Source organism: Anopheles ziemanni, chromosome 2 (assembly GCF_943734765.1).
Source record: "Anopheles ziemanni chromosome 2, idAnoZiCoDA_A2_x.2, whole genome shotgun sequence".
Lineage (NCBI taxonomy): Eukaryota > Metazoa > Arthropoda > Insecta > Diptera > Culicidae > Anopheles > Anopheles ziemanni.
Genome location: NC_080705.1, coordinates 62,377,389 through 62,393,709, shown reverse-complemented (window position 1 = coordinate 62,393,709; position 16,321 = coordinate 62,377,389). Strand labels below are relative to the sequence as shown.

At 47.1% G+C, this 16,321-nt stretch overlaps 4 protein-coding genes across 4 annotated transcripts; 3 read left to right on the top strand and 1 right to left on the bottom strand.

Moving 5' to 3' along the window:
* Positions 1–745: 745 nt before the first annotated feature.
* On the top strand, positions 746–2,434 carry LOC131281178 (carnosine N-methyltransferase). The gene is made up of 7 exons (XM_058310437.1): positions 746–903; positions 977–1,226; positions 1,317–1,435; positions 1,514–1,654; positions 1,722–1,884; positions 1,954–2,187; positions 2,247–2,434. The coding sequence occupies exons 1-7, from the start codon at positions 764–766 to the stop codon at positions 2,349–2,351; spliced, it is 1,152 nt and encodes a 383-aa protein (XP_058166420.1). The 5' UTR covers positions 746–763; the 3' UTR covers positions 2,352–2,434.
* Positions 2,435–2,722: 288 nt separating this feature from the next.
* Positions 2,723–3,736, top strand: LOC131289306 (uncharacterized). The gene has a single exon (XM_058318537.1). It carries the CDS (start codon positions 2,901–2,903, stop codon positions 3,276–3,278), a length of 378 nt encoding a protein of 125 aa, XP_058174520.1. The 5' UTR covers positions 2,723–2,900; the 3' UTR covers positions 3,279–3,736.
* Positions 3,737–4,165: 429 nt separating this feature from the next.
* Positions 4,166–5,972, top strand: LOC131294048 (CCR4-NOT transcription complex subunit 11). Its single transcript, XM_058322095.1, has 5 exons — positions 4,166–4,173; positions 4,238–4,332; positions 4,401–4,636; positions 4,699–5,229; positions 5,352–5,972. The coding sequence occupies exons 1-5, from the start codon at positions 4,166–4,168 to the stop codon at positions 5,823–5,825; spliced, it is 1,344 nt and encodes a 447-aa protein (XP_058178078.1). The 3' UTR covers positions 5,826–5,972.
* Positions 5,973–7,322: 1,350 nt separating this feature from the next.
* LOC131294047 (uncharacterized) lies at positions 7,323–16,233 on the bottom strand. Its single transcript, XM_058322094.1, has 4 exons — positions 11,909–16,233; positions 11,615–11,833; positions 10,215–11,008; positions 7,323–9,870 (listed from the first exon to the last, which is right to left on the bottom strand). The coding sequence occupies exons 1-4, from the start codon at positions 16,131–16,133 to the stop codon at positions 8,569–8,571; spliced, it is 6,540 nt and encodes a 2,179-aa protein (XP_058178077.1). The 5' UTR covers positions 16,134–16,233; the 3' UTR covers positions 7,323–8,568.
* Between the last annotated feature and the right edge of the window lie 88 nt (positions 16,234–16,321).

Genomic DNA, 16,321 nt, shown 5'->3' with positions numbered 1-16,321 from the left:
GTTGTTTCTTTCTCATTCGCCCACTCGGTGGCAGGTTGGTACACTTTACGCACGGTTTGTGAAAGTGGGAGTAATGGCGACTGCTTCACGTTATCTGGTCATCACAGAAGACACAAAATCTAAAGGTTAGACGTCCGTTGCTTAATTTTTCACTTTATCGTGCCACTGCTCCGATGCTATTGCACGTTTCGTGCATCCCTTTCTTTAGTAGGGAGCCCAAAACCTTCCTCCCCCTTTCGAGGCTCTGAACAGAACCAGGTGATGTCATTTAGTCTTATCTGACGTTACCGATTTGGCACAACATTTGCGATTTGCTTACAAAAATAAAAGATTATCAAACCATTTTAAGATATTTCCCAGATGCGTATAAAGTTATAAAGCTACAAATAAATACGAAATCTTATATGCCGATGCACTTTAATAGTGAAACAGTCTGTTCCCCGAGTTGAATAGTCAAAACATTCTACTTCTTGCTCTATTTTTCGTTCGCAAATTGTACGTACAGGGATGTTAAACCTTTTTTGCAATGCATAGAAATTTTAGTACCTTTGGAGTTAGCAGTATTAATAAAAAAATTACGATAAAATTTGGGTTTTCTGCAGATGGTGGTTTGACATGCCAATTCATAAAAATACAGCATTCGGCACTCTATTTTAAACACATTGCACAAAAAGCAACAACAGCTGTCATAAACGCATGATGTTTGTTTTCATTGACCTTCACTGGAAAACAAAAGAACGCCGGTCGAAAACAACATCGCATCATGGAGCAACCCTCTTCGACAAAACGAAACTACGTTCCGTCGGCAAGTTTCGACGAAACGGTAGGCGACCCGGTCGTGGAAGATATGGAAGAGGAGCGCAAAAACTTCCTCAAAATTATCGCTGCCTTCAAATACTACAGGTTCGGATAGTGCATCAGATCAATTGTTGCAAGAACAGCTCCATTCAATACTTTCTTTGTACCATTTTTGCAGACATAGCTCGGTGGCTGAGCTGAAACGTAAGGAATGCTTCCTGCAAACCCTGCCCGTTAGCCATCAAGATATGCTGCATAGTTATCAGGAGCATTTGCGTAACCTAAAACGGTGCATCGACATGAACGCGCAGGTGATCAAGCAAATCATACAGGATGCGAACTGCCTGTTTCAAAATGCGGACCATAACATTGAACCGGATCAGCAACCTTCTGAGGGTCTGAAGATACGTTATCAGGATTTTCAAAAGGTGTGTATGCAGTGTCTTTAACGATCAAACGACGATCGTGTCGCTTGTAGACGGTCCAACCATTCTACACTTTCTCGGTTTCATTTCTAGGTACAAATAACGTTGAAACAAATTTTCCGGGATTGGAGTGAGCATGGTAAACTGGAACGTGACCAATGTTATAAACCTATAATAGAGGAAATAACTACATTCTTCAATGCTGCAAAATAGTGAGTATCTTACGATGGATTTGATTTTTGTCAACATTCACTTAAAAAGGATATTCGTTACCATTTTCTTTGGGATAGTGACATTTCTAAGGTAAAAATTCTCGTCCCTGGCGCTGGTTTGGGGCGACTGATTTATGAGCTCGCCTGTCAAGGATTCTACTGCGAAGGAAACGAATTTTCCCTGTTCATGTTGATTGCATCGAACTTTGTTCTCAATCGGTAAAGCTTCAATTTTGCATCCTTATTACTTGGTGTTTAATATTCAAAGTATTGTTATTGCTTGCAGATGTGTTATTGAAAATCAATGTACAATCTACCCCTGGGTTCATCAGTTTGTGAACAATCTTAGTAAGAAACATCAGCTTCTGCCTGTTTCCTTCCCGGATGTCAGCCCAACTAAATTTCCTCCGAAAGGCACCATGAACATGGTTGCGGGAGATTTTTTGCAGGTATTTCTATATCGATCTGAGATCGTTCGTTGTGTGCTACCGCTGCTCAATGTTCCAATATTTCCACAGGTTTACCGAGACGAAAATTACTGGGATTGTATCGCCACTTGTTTCTTCATCGATTGTGCCAATAACATCATTGAGTTCATTGAGGTGATAAAAAACATACTAAAACCCGGTGGTATTTGGGTGAACCTTGGTCCACTGCTGTACCATTTTTCGGATGTGCCCCACGAAGGTAGCATCGAACCTACCTATGAGGATCTGATCGAGATCATTCGCTCTCTTGGCTTTATTATTCTTGTGAGTATGCGGTTTCTTTTACAGGCGTGTATGAGAAGCTAATGTTGGTTTCTTTTCAGAAAAATGAAACAGATATTGTGACTACATATTCCCAAAATCCCAACTCCATGCACCAAAGCCATTACAACAGCATATATCTGGTCTGCCAGAAGCCTCTCAACTGACCAACTAGCAATACGTGTGCTACCCTCACTACAGATCTCTTGATTCTACTGTCCGGCACTATCATAACGTTTCATGAAATAAATAGACAAATGTATAGAGTAATATGTAGAATTTTTAGGTTCATTTTACTACCGAAATGAAGTGGGATGCTTTATCAAAACATATTTGCAATTCAAAACTGCGTTGAAATACATTTCTGTTCAACAATACAACTGCTTAAAAAAACACATGTTCAACAAAAGAGTTGTCTCTTGCCGCGCCAGGTGCAATTCAGGAAATTTTGTCAATTGAGGATAATATTCATATTCGAGCAGTATTATCCGATTCTAGCACTTCTCCATTCGACCTATTTTTTATCGTGCCATCTGTCAAACGTGCCTGAACTGAATTTTCTGCGTTGCGACTGCACCTTGCGTTGATTCATTTTATTGATCCAAAAAACGCCAGCTGAAGAGCTCGTGTGTTTGGTGTGCTCCCATTAAAGACCAGTGTGTAGTTGAGTTTTCCTTCTAACGAAAGTCTTCAACCGGTGCCCAGGAACTTCCAAGATGTCGTCGACTAGCTTCAACGTTGGAGTGAGCGGTGAAACGAAGCCATCGAGCCGCGTCCTGAAGCCACCGGGCGGTGGCCATTCGGACATTTTCGGTTCGTCCGACGTGCGACATAACCCACCGCGACCAAAGAACAACCAGCAAAACTCGTCCAACATGAACGCCGTGATGGGCACGGTCGACCCGAACGAGTCGCTCGACTCCGGAAAGCGTGAGGTTGGTAGCGTCGCCCCATCGTCTGGTGACGCGTCGTCGCCATCGGCGCCCCAAAATGGTGGGGGCTCGCCCAACGGCGGTGCCGAGAACAAAGCAGCTGGATCGGATTCCCAGCGGGCGCGTGTTCCACCGGGCGGACACTCGCAGGGCTTTTGGTGATTTCCTTCCTCTATAAAGACGCAGCAGCATCGCAGGCTTGCATTGCACTCCATACATCGGAACCAAACTGTCGGATGTGGCCGCTCACTCGCCAGATATCCCTCTATGTGTTGTTTACATCCAGCCTAGCCTACCTCCCGCTGGCGAGCCAGTGCGGCCATCGCCCTGGCCGTCAGTCTCCGTGGGAAGTTCCATTTTGTTTGTAACTTGTGTGTACCTCCTTTTCAAGACTTGATAGCTTTTTAAACTCACACCCACTCTCTTCGCTATTCGTTAAGGGATAGCTAGCTATACTGCCAAAAAGACGACACAAATCTAACAAAACAAAACTTAAAAACTACTTTCTATTGTATTTGCGTATGGTATTATTACTTCCAAAGTGAAGCGTGCTCTAGTGCTAGTATAATGGCGCTGGATCTTACACAAATAACGGAACAAATAAATTATACACCAGCTTACTTAAATGTTATCATTCTTCTTTTCATCGTTACATAAAAAGTTATCCGAAAAAGGGCTTGTTTTCTTTGGCGTTGACCCTATAGCCAGAATTACTTCCGTTGCCATTGGTTACCGTTACTACAGATGATTTGTTGATGACAAACAAATTGCGATCCGCATGCAGTATCCAGGCGATCGCCACCAAGCAATTTGTAATTAACGATTTTCCTGCTTCTTCCTTTAGTGGCTACTTTTCGTTTTCCCCTTCAACCGATCGTGGCCGATGTGCTGTTGCAGAAACAGCTGTCAAATGTGTGAAATGTAATATTTTGGTTTTGTTGTGGTTGCCCAGTGTTTTGTTGGATGCTGAACAATTGCAAGCCTTGGAGTGATCTTTTACGGCGCACCATAGACTTGCAAAGCGTACCAGGATGTCTAGTTTTCGAGACATGTACGAGTAAGTATCTTTTTGGCTGTTTCATTGAATTGCAAGTAACAGCATCGCTCTACGCCTTTTTCAGTTTACTAACCGGGAAGAACATCGACCATCAGACGTTCGAGAGTATATCCACGATTGTGCAGAAACGGTTTATGAATGTGGGAAATTGGTTTCAGGGTAATAACGATCAGCACTCAAGCGTTTAGCTTTAAGTGACCATGGCTGTGCGTTTCATCTAATTTTAGTTGGATCGGCGCTTGCTTTGCTGTTGCTGGAAGATGATCTATCAATGCCTGTTCATAGATTAGCTGCAATTTATGTACTGCACGATATCCGCCGAAGAGAGCAAGCGGAATCGCCATTCTTCCTTTTCCTAGCACGTTTTCTTGAGCCAACCAATGGGCTGCTCGCAACCAGCAGCCCTGGTCACTCACTCGAACTCAAGTTTATCCATCTTCTATTGTCTAATGGTGATCCGGAGGTAAAGTTCAACAGACAACCACAGTGACCCAAACCTTATGCATGTTTTCTTCCTTCCTACAGATCGAGAAAAAATCTCCCCGACTGTTGTGCCAAACGTTCGGCACCATGCTACCAACTACGCCGGCCGAAATCGTGTACATTCAGGCAAAGGTTACCGAAAGGCTGAAAGAGCTTCCGCTGACGGTACGTTCAAACATCATGAACGTCATCCCTGCCATTCAGATGATGCCTGGCCGGGAACAAACCCACAAAAACTACACCGGTGCAGCCGTGGAAGAGCTCATCTCTGCCATGACATTGCACACGAGCAACCCGCTCACGAATGCCCTCGGGCCGACGTTTATGTCGGTCGCACCACCCCTACTAACGTGCGAGGAAGAGTTGATATGGCTGGACCTGGGTAGCCCGTCGTATCACAAACCAGTCTACAACAGCTGCAGCGATGCGGAACCAACCCCGGACAAGTGCTTGCGCACGCTACTACTTCAATCCTTCCGGCAGGCTCTCAGCATTGCGGATCAGCAGACGTTACTCACTGAGCTAGAGAAGGACACGCAACAGACCCATCTGTCGTGCGTAACACCGGAAAAGGTGATAAAGATAATAGATGACGGGAATGTGCACATCTTTATACGGGATGTTGCCATTCCTTCTCTTTTGTCCAGGCTGGTTTCGTATGTTTCTACCTTTATATATATTAATCTTTTTCGCAGCTTCCCAACCTGATCGAATACAATCCAATTATTGCGATCGAAATTCTCATGAAAATGCTAAAAACGCGCCACATCAACGCCTACCTTGACGAGATCGTCAACATGGAACTGTCGCTGCACTCGATGGAAGTGGTCAATCGGCTAACAACGTCAGTCGACCTGCCGGCGCACTTCGTGCACCTTTACATCGTCAATAGCATTGCGACGTGCTCGACCATCAAGGATAAGTACATGCAGAACCGGCTGGTGCGACTGGTTTGCGTATTTCTGCAGAGTCTCATCCGGAATAAGATCATCGACGTTAAGCAACTGTACATCGAGATCGAAGCGTTTTGCATCGAGTTCAGTCGCATCCGGGAGGCGGCTGCATTGTATCGATTGTTAAAGCAGCTTGAGCTTGATCAAGGAGCGACCGGTAGTGGGGTTGGGGGCAGCGGAAGCGCTAGTCAGTCACTAAAAGAAAGTGGGCAATGACAGGTACCGGCAAATGAGTGAGTAGGGAAAATAAATTACAAACTTTCGGGGGATTTTTTTATGTAAGCAAGCGCGCTTCGTACAGGAACTGAAACTGTAACAGATATATAAGAACTTATTTAAAAATAAACCAATCTTAACGCAAACATCCGGTAATTTGGCACGAATAAAATGTGGAATTTTGATATGCAAATTATATACAAACCGATGATGTCATGCCATGTTCGTGTCGACGTGCCAAACTTAAAAACTTACCATCACCATCTGAATAGAAAGAAATTGTAGAAGCGTTATTTTTCACACATTTATTTACACACATATTGGTGGTTTTGGTGGTTCCTGATTCATCTTGCTGTTAATCTTCTTTTTTTTTTCTTTTGGTTTACTGCTATGCGTATTTCTTGATTTTTGTACGAAACTGTTCTGTTCATTCCAACGCCTAAACCATCTTACATGCCTTTCTATTCATTCCTATCGGTCACGTTCCTGTCGCTCGTAGTATAGCAATCGTCTAGTAGTAAAAGAGGTACATAGTGGTTAGGTGCTTGCATATGCTTTGACCATCGTCTCGGCTTCCATGTGGCTCATCATTTCGACAGAATCGAGGATTGAAAAGAAAAACTTTTCTCAACATTCGGGCAGTGTTGAATGCCCAATAAAAAAAAACTTATCCGACAACAGTGATACCAAATACCATCATCATCAAAACATTAATCCACCGAAATCGTTTGTTGGACATCGAAGCAAAATGGTTAAAGCTCGATGGCATACAAACGCTGATTGTTGCTTATATTGGTGATTCAAATTTTTACCAAAGATTTTACCAGTGTAACCATTTACTAACTGATCAAAACTTATGCAAGCACTTAATTTAAATGAGCTGTAACGATTAATAGCCAATCTCAAGGTACACAAGATCACCGCTGCCTGCAGCAATTGCAATGTTCAATCGTGTTATACATCAATAAAAACAATAATAATACACAGAAGTACGAGCCGGATTTGGTGAATCAGTACGACCATTTTTCTCTTACTTTGAGCAGATTCATTGTGTAGTTTTTTCCCAGCTTACCATGCGATGTTACATAAAATCTCAACTGTTCCAACATTCACACCGTACATTTTAAGCACAGCTGGGCAAAATCAATTAAATTGCATCTTACCCCTCGCAACACGAACGATGGGTTGAATAATGCGGTAATATCCCAATGACTGTGCTTTTAAAATCGACTGCCCCTTCAACTTTCCTGTGGTTATGTCTGCTTTAAAAATGTTGTTTTCCCTGCTTAATTTCTATTGAATATTTTAGTAAGTATTTTAGTATGCTGAGTTATCCCTTGCCGATTGAACATAAAATTGTATGTTATGTGTGTATATGTGTTAGTTTTGTTATACTTTTCCTGATATTTTTTAGTAGAAATGCCTACTCCATCCTAGTATTTTTTCCAATCTCTACCAGCGATATAAATTGTTTCAATTGTTTATTTATATTGGCTCTATGTTTCATTTTTTTATGCTTCACAATGACCCTATTACCGAAATGCAAAATGATTCGTCTCCAATGCAACTCTTTGTGTGTGTCTCAAATTTGTATTTTCTGGTACCGATTCTGCTAAGGATGGTATGATGATGGTGCTCAAGATTGTAGAGATGCTAGTGACCCTCGGTTTGGTTGTGGTCGCCTCGTGATGTAGTTTGTGTTTATACGAAAAAACAAACCACCTATAATATCCTTCAATTAAAAAAACCAGCCTTATTCCGATTTTACTAATGGTTTAGTTATTTGTTATCATAGGTATAAGTATATGTATGTGTATAGTCATATAATATATATAGGTTCCATTTATGCAATAATTTAGTTCCTTTGTGCTTTGTAAAATCTGTACCATTACTATATCAACTATTATTTCCAATATCTTTCTTGCACTAATACTCTTTCCCGGCTTGCTATTATTAGTAGTGCGTCTGTCTGCTTGCAATTTACTTTTCCTGCGCGAGCTCTCAAGTTATGTAGTCCCTTGTTCTTGTTTTTTACTATATAATAATAATAATAATAATAATAATAATAATAATAATAATTATAATAATAATCACTAAGTTTCATATTTTGTGTTTCCTTTGACTAATTCCCATGACAATCCCTTTCGTATTCGTACCCTGCCGCCCATCGAAACACTTACAACAAACATACAATGAATTCATAATTCGATTAGATTTGCACACCATATCACACGCACACCCACATACGCACAGATCAATGAGTCCTTTGATATTCGATTTTCTTATCTGCTGCCCTTCCACCCAACGTTGGGTATTTTGCGATTCATAAGCTTTGTTTTGTATTCTAAACAAGCCTGCTCAGATCAATGTTATGCCTATTTTTCACTTGGTACAGCTATGTTCGCTACTAGTTGTGTTATCTTTTAATTTTTGTTGTATTTCCTCGTTTGATTGTTACGCGTTGTGTGTACAATTTGTAGAAAGTATAGAATATCCCTTGATTTGCCTTCGTTTACGTGTTAAGCGCTCGCTAGCGCGTATTTGTGTGTATTTCTGTGTGTGTGTGTGTGTGTGTGTGTGTGTGTGTATGTGTGTGTGTATTCAAAGTCAGTGTTCTTTGGTATTATTCAACCTCACAAGGATAATAAATTTCATGAAAGCTAGAATATCGTACATCTCACCACTTTTAAAAGCATCTACACACCACTCAACTACCAGGACTACGTAACCAGGGTCTCCTGATCTAAATGTGCCCTTCTTGTGTAAGCTGCTGCAGGTACAGACAGAGGGCCCGATGGATCAACTCGTACTGCTCCGAGTTCTGCACCATGCCTCCACGCTGAAGGCGTAGATTACAAACGATACCTAAGATGTCCACTTGACCGGATTCTCCTCGCTGCGCTCCAGTCAGTTGTGAGCCGCGGCCATTAATGCGAGCTTCTATAGCGCCGCCAGGAACCGGTGGCAAAGGAAACCGCTGCTCCAACTCATCATCGTCCGGAAGAGGAACATGGCCTGGTTCCGTGCCAGTGATAGCGACACCGCTTACTTCATTCAGTGCGCCATCGGTTATTGGTTCCGCACCATCGTCAATGTCTGCTGGAAGGGAGGAACAGATCTGTGTAGGGTGCAGTTGCGGATGCCGTTTCATTTGCCTTCGTTTTGTGTGAGCCGAAACGGATAATCGAAGCTGACGCAATCCGTTTAAGATTGCTATCAAACAGCCCGTGCGGCCAATTCCCGCTGAACAGTGGATGATTGGCAGCACAACGCACCCTTGTGTCGCGGCTCGGGAAGCGGAACCTATCGGGGAGGCACAGTTTCTTGTGGCGTAACCCTCTTTTGATGATGGTTCATCGCGGTCGGTACCCGCTAACGATAACGAAGCACCATCCTTTCCCAGTACATCGAGGCTCAGATCGAGCAGAACGTTGATGTCGTTTGGAGAGCGATGGTCGGGCCAATCCGGGAACCAGTAGTGATGTGCTCGAAAGCTGGTCAGTTCGAATTCGTCACCGTCGTCCCCGTGATCAACGGATTCCGTCCTTGATCCAACACTGCTGCCAGCAACACCGACTGTGTCCTTCCGCACCCCATAGACTACGCCTAATGTCCGTACCGTGTAGCCATTTCGCTGCTCTACGCAGTGATTATGCACGAGAAAGAAACCACTGGCACAGCGCAGTTTTGTGGGTCTGTTCCGTTCCGTCTGGTCCGTTCGCTCCCCGGCAGATGCCTCTAGCTCTGCCTTGTGCTCCAGAACGTTACTCACGTCCACGTCTGCGGTGATGCCGAACGCCAACCAATCGTCCTCTTCCTGGGGGAAATAAACGGCACACTTTTGACGCCCATTTTCCACAAAATTAGTCAGCATGACAATTTTCTGTGCCTGCTCGGCGGTGGTACCGGTGGGTGAGCCAGGTGACGCTGGCGAAGCTGTTGCAGCGCGAATAATGTTTTGGTGAACCATCAGCCAAAACTCGTAGATTGTGTTTGGCAATGGACCCTGGGTTGCAATGTAGCAGTTACTGGCATAATCCGGACCCTTAAATGATAGTAAATTATAGATTTATAGTGGTGATGTAATTTTGAAGTGTCGCTCTCGAAATATGTAGTCGATTCGAGTCTGTTTATCGACTCCTTCGGGTCTATTACAGGTAAAAGTTCTTAAATTTCTTGAAAAGCGGCAGGCGATCAACTACTACAAATTTGGTCTATTTGTTTAATCTTAGCTCGAAAATGTTAATGAAATCAGATGCGTATCGTAAGTTTATATGATTGTGGAAATTAAAATGTATCAGTAACAGTAATAAAAAGTCCACTTAAACGCCCTGTTTACTGCTCTCGTAGATTCCATCATGCATGCATAAGCGATCCAATGATACCTACCTTGATGTAATTGGCGTTGATGTACGGCTCACCGCTAGGGACAACCGCTCGTTCCGCTTCCAGTATCACCCGTGAATGTTCGTTCGGTAAGATTGTTTTGTAGCGATTCTTCGCCTGCGATCCGAACACTAGCGGCTTTTCCTGGTAGTTGGTGGGGAGGTCCCAGAACTCCTGATGGATTTTGAGCACCATCTTCTTGTGCTCCTCATCGTACGTCTCGTCATCGCACACCGGTGGATGGTGTAGGCTGTCACTGTGCAGTAGCATCATCTTTGATCCACCGTCAATGCCCCTACCATGGGGTTCAGTAGGTTCCTGCAGCTGCTGCTGTTCATTCGATGGATGACGCTGGTCAGCTCCAGATACGCTTGAGAGCATCCGACGGTAGGTTTTGCTGAAAAAGTTGTGCAGCTTCCGAAGGTACGCAATCGTAAGTACGTTGGATGCATTCTGGAGAAACTGTATGTTCGCCAGGTAGATCTTAAAGTCTTCACTGGTCGTCTGAGGGCTAAGCGGTTTCGTAGAGATGTTGCGTATGTTCGAGTTGCTAATACTTAGGTTGCCCGTCTTAACGATCAGCCCCGACTGGGCGCAACAGGTTCCGCCGTCCATTGGATCGCCACCGGCGCAGCAGCAGCAACAGCAACAGCAGCAGCAAGTACACAGTGAGCTTGTGCCAAGTGCCGATAAGTTATTGGCCGAAGATGTAGATGTGACGGTGGCCGGATCCCGCTGGAACAGGCCGCGGTGGGTTGAGAGTTTACTTTGATGATCCTTGACGTTCTCCGAAGATCCTGCATAAAAGAGCATATTTTCAAAATATAATGATGGGTTGGCTAGTAACAAACGTAAACTGTGTATCTTTTATCCCTCAGCTTTCGTGAATCGCAAAGATATGATAGTTGAAACAGAACTGAGCGCTGGTTGAAAACATAAGACAATAAAAGAGCCACCCGAAATACTGCAGTTGATTCGATTCCATCAATGGAATTTACTTAATTAATAAACTTCTTCTTTGGCGTAACGACCGTCTTCCTCCCGGCAAGAGCCCTTTATAGACTTTTTTTCGTTCCAGTGGAGGCACGATGGGATGAGAGGCGAATATTTCGGCGGGAAAAGTCGAAGTGTTTGTATAGCCTTTTTTATATTACAGTAGCGTTTTCTGGATTTCCAATAGAAATTTTGAATTTATGCCGTGAGTTTTAATCAGTTTTGGTTAAAAACAATAAAATCATCGAGAAATTCATCAAAAGATTGAAATGTCCACTTGATTGTTCTAATATATCCCACTGCGGAGCGCCTCGACGCTCGTGGGCCGATTTTCTAACCGGCGAAACCGCTCGATTGTCATGGAACCCCGCATAAAATTCTATTAATACGAAATTTGAAACAAATCTTACCGAAGTGATGACGATCATCAAACGACGACTGACAACTGCGCTGATAGTTGCTGACCGACATCATTTTCGCCTCCGTCTGATGATGGCTGTCTACTGCGCCAGAACCGTGCTGATGCCGCTCACAACCGAGCACGGCATGTTCTCGCACGGAGTTAATATTGTGCAAACTGTCCGAGCTGCGGAACTTGCGCTGCCTCGCTCCCACCGTATAATGATGTCCTCCAGTGCGCCCACCGCACGAGGCACCAGCACGCCCTGCGGCATCCTCCATCCCACCGCCATGTTGCTGACCACCACCACCACAAGCGTTGCTGCCGGTGTCCATCGAAGTTCCGTGCATCGTAGCCACCGTGAGCCGACCATAATTGGCCGACCGTCCAGCGCGAGCTTGCACTCCGGATCCATCGCCACCGCTGGCTCTTTCGCTACCGCAACCACCACCCTCGTGAAGCATTCCGGCATCCATGCTGCTTCCGAAGCGGCGTAATTCGCCTTCACCACCACCTCGTCCATGTCCATGTTGGTTGCCACCACCGTGCGCACAACCACCACGAGAATGGTGGCAACGGTCACCGTGCTGATGATGATGGTGCTGGTGATGGTGATGGTTATGATGATGATGATGATGCTCGCCCTCGCCATTGCCCGCACCGGTGCAGTCCATCTCGTCCTCCTCTAGCATCATGCCGCCGGGACCGGTCCCTTCGTTCTGGGTATGCGTTGTCAGCAGACTGTTAAGACTGCAGATTGATCCGCGGAGATTGCAGTTCGAAACCGATAGGGTCCGCTGGTTGACGTTGATTAGCGTGAGGCTGGCGTTCGAGTTGCGCCGCTCGAGCAGACTCTTGCGCGATCCGGCTGGTCGGACGAGCGACGACGAGTGATGAGGCCCACCACCACCACCAACGGTACTGATTCCCGTTCCACTGATACTGCCTCCCATGGCGCTCGAATTGATCGTGCCGAGCGTGGACATGTGCGTCATGTTGAGCGAATTGTGGCTGCTGAAGCGATTCAATCCAAACGCGGAACCGCCAACTCCACCGGCACCGCCTCCGCCTACTCCACCACCACCACCACCGGCACCAGTCCCCCCTAACCCCGAGCGGAGATTCAATGTTAAGCTCGTGTTCGAGCCACGTCTTTGTAGGAGATTCTTTTTGCTGCTTGCATTGTTATTGTTGTTGGCGTTACTACTAGCATTAGTATGGGGTGTACCAGCCTGGCTGGAGGAGGAAAGTGGTCCTCCCTGTTGCTGCTGGGGTGAAGCTTGGTGGCACTGCACGCGTACCGTGCTTCCGGCGTCCGGGTACTGCTGATAGAGCTGCGAGTGCGATTGCACTTGATGAAGATTTTTATACGAGCCTCGGTACAGACTGCAGCTGGATGATGTCAGATCGACGCTACCACCACGCGTGTACACGTCCAGGTTCAGTGTCAGACTATGGTTTGAGCCCCGCCGCTGCAGAATGCTAGACCGACCGCTGGTTGGAACTTTGCCGGTCACCGGATCCTTTGTCGACTTACCACCCGGTTCTTCGTTCGTCTGTTGGCCTCCTTTCATTGCGTCGATCGTGGTTGATGAAGAAGACGGTGGTAAAGCGACAGTTGTTGTTGTGGCACCTCCCGCTGCTGTTCCTTTGTGACCACTCACCGGTGACTTATCCTTTCGATTTGGCTCACCTCCACCGCCACCACCACCACCAACCGGCATCGAGAGGTGCATCGGTGCCGTTCCGGGATGATGTGAGGGTTTAAGTTTTGATTGTCCACTTGCCTGCTGCTGGTGATGAGTATGATGGTAGTGATGGTTAACCGCCGTCCGATACTGGTATCTCTTCGGCGTGGTTGGCACTGATGCGGAAGAAACGCGCCTCGGTGGTTGCTGCAGTTGTTGTTGGTGGTGCTGTTGCTGTCCATGGTACTGTCCATGCTGCAGTTGCTGTTGTTGCCGGCCGGACTGTTGTTCCCTCGGGTGTTGAGAGTTGGGGTAGGAAAGCGTGGACATGCTGTGTCCACTGGTAGATTGTGCAATGCTCAAGATGTGACTTATGCCACCACTGCAGCTTACCGAGCCGCCCGGTGCGCCGGACGCAACACTTCCGCTGCCACCGTACGGAACGGTTGCCGTCGTCAGTCGCAGCTTGTCCGAATCGAGCGAGCTCGCCTTCTGCTTCGACTGCGACAGAGTGGGTGTTTTCGGTGCCGGAGGCAGTGAAACGGCCACCGCGCCCGCTACCACCATGCTGTTGTTGTTATTGTCCTCGTGCTCCTCGTCGTAGTCTACCCCGTCGTACTCATCCTCCTCGTCCGTGTCACCGTAGTCATAGTACTCGAAGTAAAATTGCTCATTACTTTCGTCCATTTGGCCACCACCACCTCCCACGCCCAGCACCGCCATCATCCCGTGGTGCTGATGCTGGAGCGGCGGGTAAGTTGTTGTGTTAGTGCTACTCATTGTCGGATTCGAAATTGACCCCGACACGGTCACCATCGTTCGTGGAGCAGACTTCGCCATCGAGCCGGTCGATTGGGACGCACCGGGTGGTGCGAGGGGTGCAGTGGCCAACGCCGACCCGGCCGGTGGTATGTTCAGTCGAAGGTTTAAAATATTCCGTACTCTTCTCGCATGTTTGCTGCTGCTGCCACCTGCCACGCCGTCGTCGTTATCATTTCTGTTTTGACGATGGTTCCCATCTGGGTCGTCTTCGTCGTCGTCCTCATCGTCATCTTCATCGTCATTGTCGTCTTCATCGAAGCGACCGGTGGTGCGCTGCTGAGCCATTCCCACCAACTCCTGGACCGGTATGGTTGAGGTGAGATTCTCTTCCACCAGTCGCGCGCCTTCAGAATCGAGCGAAATGGACTTCAAGCGTACACGTCGGTTTGCCATCGGGGCACAGATTCGGTGCGCCGGACGTGGTTCCCGTTCGGGTGGCACTGGTTCAGCTGGTTTCGCTTCAGCGTTCGACGGTTGTAGCTCGCACTTTACCACCGGAGGTTCCACTGCCGGTATTTTTTCTGTAGACACCGCCACCCCTTCCTCTTCCGTACATCCATCAACGGCAGGCGGTGTAGAGGACGATTCGGTCGCCCCGTGATGTTTTGCAGCGGAACGCATGGACCGTGGCGTTGGAGTGAAATCATCCACATCTGGAAAGCGAAAATAGGTGGCCGTTTGCACTGTGAACGAGTGTATCGAGCGGGGGGAAAAGCCAAAGCGTGCTGCGGCCATCGTTTCAGCGGCCGACAGCACAGGTCCAGGAGCACCACCCCCGGTGGAAGCACCTTTCGTCGGGGTCGCATTGTTATCGGTGGTAGTAGCGGAAGTCGACAGCGATGACGCGGAGGAGGGTGTAAGAAGCTGGATGAAGGTGGTCGGCGAACCCGCCGGACCGGGTGTACCCGGCGGACCGAATAACGATATTTCCGCCACCGGTTGACGTTTCAACACATTCCGCTGGCTTGTAGGAAGCACCGGATGCTGCTGGTGCTGCGACTGTTCTACGGTGGGCTCGCTGCTGTTGTGCTGCTGAAGGCAATTTTCCTTGTCGTCATTAGCTGAGCTACCCTCTACATTGGATACGGTTGGGCCTTGGCTACTGTTGTTGGCAGGCTCGATCGTCGTCGCACTCATGGTTGCCGTTGGCAACGTAATAGCGATCGGCAACGGAGATTGTCGTTTCCCAGCCGCCGACGTCGCCGCCTCCGATGTTGCCGCCGACTGAGCTGATGGAAATGTTAGATGGCGTTTGTCTGATAAACTCAGTGGTTGCTCGATGCGCCGTCGACCGCGAGGCGCCGTTTCACGATCGCTTTTCTTATCCCGCACGGTAACCGCAACGCACGTCGCAGGCACGGGTCGGACTAGAACGTGCCCAGTTTCCACTAGTATGAGCGATGGTGCCGGTAGTTTTGTCTGAAGTTTTGCACTACCACCGACACTGCACTTTGCTGCACTACACTCCTTCTTTTGATCTGCATAGTCCGAAAGCAGGAAACCGTCCGGTTGTTCCTGCTGTTCCTGCTGCCTGGTTGAACGAGCAAAAAACTGCAACTTTGACCGCAAACCCAACACTAACACGGAAAACAGTAGTAGCCCAAGCACAACGAACGTCACTAGTACCGCGAGCAGTAGCACATCGGATAACTCAGTTAGTCCGTACCAGGGCACACGCGTCACACTGTCGCCACCACCGTTTGCCAGATACTGTTGCTGTACCGGAAGCGTTTGAGCAGCTTCCTGCACCTCCTGCGGCCCTACCTCGATAGAAGACGCCGGTGACAGGGCGTTACGATGATGAAGATGATGATGCTGGAGATGAAGAGAATGATACTCTCGCCCATTTGATGGCGTTTCGACACCTTGTCTCACCAGACCCGCATGGTGGTTGCTATCATAGCTATCATACGCGGTGGTCGGTGATGCGAGGACATCCGCAGCACATACAGCGCTTACAACGAGCAGCAATCGCAGCAATCGACGACGAGCACGGGGATACGGTGCAGCATACAGCATTTTCTTTACCGACGAGACACAAATTGCGCTTCATGAGCAATCGGTCGAAATGACGACGACGGTTCCGTTGCTGACGAACCGATTTCTTTTCCTTTTGGCATCCAGCTGACTGGTGGCATGTTGATGACTACGAAAAACGGTTAAAACGATCGTTAGATAAATCCTTAAACAAAAGAAGTTTGGTGCTC